The following is a 5,811-nucleotide window of genomic DNA, read 5'->3' as shown; positions in this document are numbered from 1 at the left end:
TCTGTTTGACTTCCTGCTCAAAACCGGGTGCCTAGATTTACCACAATGAAACTTGACCGCCGAAAGTTTGGTGGGAAAATGTGGTGTGTTATGCTATTTAGTGCTAATGTAGCCTGTAGCCTGCAGTGGAGATGAGTGGGGTAAAGAGGTCTGGTAAGTTCATGTCTTTGTAACTCGAAAACCCAAGATTGTTTTTCTTTTCAAACATTTTGTCTTCAGACCCGACCCATGCTGACTCAGGTGACATCACTTGAGGACATTTATCAAACTTCACACAGCTCCCTCTGGAGACAATAAACTACTACAATGGAGTTCCCCTTTTAGTCGTAATTATGCAGATGACACCCAAATTTACCTTAGTCTGTCACCAAGCAATGGTGACAATGATTAGATGGGCCTGAGCTTCCATTTACTAATTATAATTATATAACTGTCACCACTGCAGTCATCAACTCAGTTGCTCATCTTGATTATGTATCAATCAAATGTTTGCCAATAATGCATTAAATGAAATGAGTATCATGTTATATTGGTGTATGGAGTTTTGTCCCTGTCTTTAATATATGAGACTGAAAAGATACGACAATGATGATGATGATGATGATGATGATGATGGTCACCCTTTTGGTGACAGCTGAATGAAATTGGGACTGTGGATTGAGAGAATGTAATTTCTCTGTACCTTTAAATATTTGGAGGTTTCCTTCTGAAGTGCTGAGATCCATTGATGTCTCTCAAAGGTGTTTGTTGTCTAAGAGTTGATATAGTTGCCTGTTTCTGACGTATTGTTAAAAATAAAACATTGTTGTGATATAAATGCTGGTTTAGATCTACATCAGTAGGGTTTCCTGTTTGTGAAAAATTTGCTAAAGAACTACTGGTCCGTTTTATTGTCTATGTCCAGAACCAGAGCAGGAGAGGAGACAATTTGTTTTGATCTACTTCGTCTTCTTCTTCTTCTTCTTGGCTGTCAAGCAGCCTGTGCTCTTACAGTCTTGTTCGTCCTCCAGAGGAGCTCCAGAAACTGATCCATTGTTGAACCTCACCTGTCCATTACTACCACTGATGCCTAACCTGTGGGTGGCACCAAAAGTCACCACTGTCCTTTTATAGCCTCCGTTCATTTGCTTCGGACTCCGAGATGCCGGAAAGCCGTCTGCACAGGAACTGGCCGTTGTGGAGGAGCCAGACGAAGAAGAGGAGGACGAGCGGTGCCGCGGGTAAGGCGTGGGAGGTTTGCGGACCGCTTTTGGAGAGATTGAGGAGACCCGTGGAGGAGGTGGGGGAGGAGTTTGCTGTTTCAGCCTGCGCGGAGGTGACGACTCAGCATGTTTGCTCGCCACTATGAGCCCCTGGAGCTTGTCAACCACCTCAGCCAGCAGGTTGAGCGCCTGGGCGTTCTCTTCCACGCTGTCAGTGATCATTTCTGTCGCCGCTACCATCTTCTGGCCAAGATGGCGAACGTCCTGAGTACCGTGCTCGATGCTGCTGGCCACTGTCTGGACAGTTGACCTGAGCTCCTCCACGCTGCACTGTTTGGTGAACTCAGGAGGATGTGGACAGAGTTGCGGTTGTTGATGCTTGTTTCGTGTCCGTTTTGGTTGATTCTGGCATCCATTGTGATGAGGAGAGGTAGAGTAGCAGAGCATCGAGGGACGATTCAGAGGATCTTCATAGTGTTTGTCATGAGGTCCGGTTTGCCTGCCAGGGGTGGGGAGAGTGCTGGCACCCTGCTGATGAGCGGAGCGCTGAGCTGCAGGAGTAGAAGGTGCTGTGTGGGCTCTAAGAGGACTCATCCCAGGACAAGATGGAGCCCTGCTGGGTGTGGGGATGGTCCTTGATTGTCCTCCTCGCTTTTTGTATAAGACAGGGGAGTTGGGAAGACTGAGACTGTAAACCGGGACCGGAGGAGGAGGGTAGGCGTAGTCATCACTGCTTCCTCCAGGAGAGGCATCTTCTCCCCCGCTGGGTTTGGGTTTCTCTGAAAATGTACCTCCATGTGGAGAGGAGGATGAAGACCAGACAGAAACACAGTGCCAACGGAAAAATTAACAAAACATTAATTAAAAAAGAACAGCAAGATGATGAAAACAATGAGGCAACTTGACGATAAGGAAGTGTGTGAGTTGAAAGATAAACAATGGGTGAAAAGATGGACTTTCCGTCAAAGGAATGGGAAAATGAAATGCAGAAATGGATGAATGAATGAAGGGATGGACATGATGTATTATAAAAACACCGGTCCTGCTTTGAAGATTAGAATCAAAAGCGTTTTATCAACGTTTGTAAGTCAGGAAATCATCTCGACCAATCAGAGGAGTCCTAACCTGATACTGTTGGAGCTCCCAGGACATGGTGTTCAGGTTAGGGTTAGATCGTTTGATGATAAAGAATGACTCAATGAAGAAATGATCAGATGATTGGTGACTGATGATGATGGACTGACCGTCCTCCTTTCCTCCTCCTCTTACCGGTACAAAATGCGGGGCTAAAGACCGAGGGAGCTGATTGGTTGAGCCTTTTCTTCCAAAGCTCCGCAGTCTGCGGACACAAACAGCAGCTTCCTGTCGACTGATAGCGGGGGAGGAAGGGGCGTGGCTGGTCTCCCCTGGGGAGGGGCAAAAGCCTGGCTTCACTCTCATTCGCTCTGAGCTCCTCCCCCGACCACGCCCTCCTGGGAGGGTCAAGGCGCTGCAGCGTGAGGCGACGAAGGCTGCTCCACTGGCTAGGAATCACTCCTACTCCGTCTCCTACACTCGCTCTGCGCTCTCCTCCACTCTTAGTCAATGAAAGATGAGAAACTCAATTCTTTTTAATGGGTTTTTCAGTTTTGAATTTTTCAGTGAATTATTGTTCACTTAAAGCCCCTGTGTGTAGAATATTTGTGTGACTGTAGAATCTCAGTAAATTGTTTTAATGTAGAATAATGAGACTGTCCTGCTGCAGTCTGTGTTTCAGTGTCCTGGACTGGGGCTTGTTATGGAGGAACAGGACGTCACAGGAAAAGTCATAAAGCATTTCCTTAATTTCATTTTTTAATAGGCATTAAAAGTGGGAATTGTAAAAAGAATTTATATTTCCTGTGACATACCTGGTCCTTGATAACATACATGTCTGCAGCAGTGGCTAAGACATTTTTAAATCTGACACAAAGGTCTTTATCTGTTTCTCTTTTTTTCCACATCTGCAAGAAAAGTTCTAAAATGCAAAGACAAGTGAAAACACTACTCTGCATTTGGTCACGGTCATTTGGACATGGTCATGATGAAATACTGTGTTTTACAAGCTGATTGTTACAAACTGGATTATAAATCTATAGTGAGAAAAAGAAAAATGCATCTCTCTCACCAGCGGCTGGTTGTTCTTCACTAGGCAAACGATCCTCATGGCCTCCTCGTCCTCAGGTAACTCGTCAGGCAGGGGGGGTAAGAGAGGTCCGTAGTCTGCCTGCGCTACACTGTCGTGGGAGGACAGGAGGGCCTGGCAGACCGGTGGAGGGACACAGAGACAGGTCCAAGTGTTTTAACAGAGCAGCAGATGTGGGGAAACACAGGTGAGTTTGTGACTGACCCACACACCTGTATGTGAGGCGAGCTGAGAAGGCTGTAGAGCTCTCTGGCTTCAGCTGAGGGATGGTGGACCTTCTGTATGACCGTCATGATCTGATGGACAGGAACACAGAGTCAGATGTGAACACTCCAAACTGGGAAGACACAACAGATTTAAATAATAAGATCTCGACTTTTCCTGAAACTTGACTTCATACATCTGAGAATCAGAACTTTGTTTCTTCTTCTCTCAGAGTTACCTGCAATCCTTTAGGTAAAAGTATGACTTTACCTAAAGGATCTGAATTCTTCCCCCACCAGTGTGTGGTGTGTGTGTGTGTGTGTGTGTGTGTGTATGTAAACCTCATGTGAAAGTCCTGAGGCATAAGGCAGGAACGGGCTGGGCATCAACCTCTGAAACTGCAGCAGGCACTCGTACATCTGGAGAGAGAAGAAAGGAAACGATATCATCGCCTATCAAATGATGATGATGCTGATAATGATGATAATGATGCTGTCCGTGTTTTAGTGCACACCTGTTGAATCAGGACATACCTGCAGGAGGGCGTGCAGCCACGGAGCACTCAGCAGTTCGTGCAGCAGCTGAGCTCCACTGACGTTTCTGTTCACGGCCTGACCGACGTCGTCCACCACACTGGACAGCACCTCTCTGACAGATGTGCGCACACACACACACACACACACACACACACACACACACACACACACACACACTCTTAAGCACTGAAGGCTCAGAGTGACACAGAAAGGCTAACAGGAGAAGCTAAATGACCAAGCTAATCGATTAGCTAACAGGAAAAGGAAAAGCAGCTGGAAAAAGGAAAAGGAAATTAAAGAGGGAATCCATGTATTCCAATTTTTAAACTGCCTTTTCAAGTACTTTTTTAATTTATTCATGAATTAATAAATGTATTCATAAATGGTTTATGCTGTTTTTGTAAATCCAATTTTAAATATTTAGTATTTATTGATGGATTAAACGTTCCTTTATAAATTCTTTTTTACCATTCCTATTTTTAATACCTTTTAAAATATGAAATTAAGGAAATGCTTTATTACTTTTCCTGTGACACCCCTGATCCTCCACAGACTAAATCTGTATATTTATCAGTCTGCAGTTTCACAGCAGATGTTGGAGGTTGGAGGTTTCTCCTGAGCAGAGGGTGAAAAACAGACGTGTCTGTGCCGGACAGGATTACCGTTACCGAGGAGCCCCGACCCCACGGAGAGACACTAATACCATCTGAATTAGGTTTTAGATGAGATTAAATTCAAATGAAGCCCAGGTCAGGATTTAGACCTGAGTTCAAGGTTAGGACTGAACTCAAGAGAGACAACAAACAATAAATGTCGTCAGTGAAGGTCAAGGATCAAGGATCTAATGGAGGCTAATACAGGGATGTGTGTGTGTGTGTGTGTGTGTGTGTGTGTGTGTGTGTTTGTGTGTTTCTCACCATGCTCCATTGCTTGTCTCATGCTGATCATCCAGACCCGCTGCAGAGGAAAAAAAGGCTGTTTCCACTGAAAATAAATGTAAATCAAATTTTAGTGTGTTGGACGTCGAGGCGAGAGTCTGAATGACATCATCATGTAAAAACCTTAATGTCATTATTTTACCATTTTCATCATAACTACAAAATATGTTTGTGTCAAAACCTCAGGTCAGAAACTGTGACACAGAAATGTTCATAAACCAACTCTGTGCATCGACTGTAAAATCATTTCACAGCAGGAAGTGCTGAAAACTTGTTTGGTGAAACTGAAAGTGTGACAAAATGTTACTGGAATGTTGGATTTCTTTCTATTATAAATTAATTTTTGATTCATTTTTGACAGAAATCGTCACTTAAATGTCACTGTCTCCACATGCAACTGCTAAAATGGTTAAAAAATACATTTGCCACCACAAACATGCGATGTTCCTGGCCTTAGACCTTTTGTTTAAAACCCGATGGATTTACCTTCACTGATTGCAGCAGGTAAGTTGGTGAATAAATGTTCTTATACCTGAACATGAATACAAGACGTAAGACGTGTAAATGCTAAATGTTGCTTTTCAGTTCATTTTCATTCTCTATTTTTCTGTTGCACTTACAGTATTTGGTGCTTTTACCTTCTCAGTTTACCCACATTCCTCCTACTTGTATGTTTCTTTAAAAGCTGTGTTATGGATCAAGAGGAAAAACAAAAACTGCTCTCTGACTGTGTCAGTCTGCTGTTTGCTGCTGAGCAGGTATAGGAC

General features: G+C 44.0%; 1 protein-coding gene across 1 annotated transcript in view; it reads right to left on the bottom strand.

Moving 5' to 3' along the window:
- LOC111237950 (MAGUK p55 subfamily member 4-like) overlaps positions 1-4,812 on the bottom strand; it is a 13,243-nt gene extending 8,431 nt beyond the window's left edge. The window contains exons 1-5 of the mRNA XM_022767266.1: positions 4,775-4,812; positions 4,104-4,218; positions 3,912-3,989; positions 3,579-3,662; positions 3,349-3,480 (exon numbers count right to left, since the gene is read on the bottom strand). Coding sequence (XP_022622987.1) covers positions 3,349-3,480; positions 3,579-3,662; positions 3,912-3,989; positions 4,104-4,218; positions 4,775-4,812 — 447 coding nt within the window. The remainder of the gene's footprint in view (positions 1-3,348; positions 3,481-3,578; positions 3,663-3,911; positions 3,990-4,103; positions 4,219-4,774) is intronic.
- Between the last annotated feature and the right edge of the window lie 999 nt (positions 4,813-5,811).

This window comes from Seriola dumerili, unplaced genomic scaffold (genome assembly GCF_002260705.1).
Source record: "Seriola dumerili isolate Sdu_G_001 unplaced genomic scaffold, Sdu_1.0 BDQW01001125.1, whole genome shotgun sequence".
NCBI classification, from domain to species: Eukaryota; Metazoa; Chordata; class Actinopteri; order Carangiformes; family Carangidae; genus Seriola; species Seriola dumerili.
Note: the sequence above shows the minus strand (reverse complement) of the source record. Positions and strands in the feature narration are given on the sequence as shown.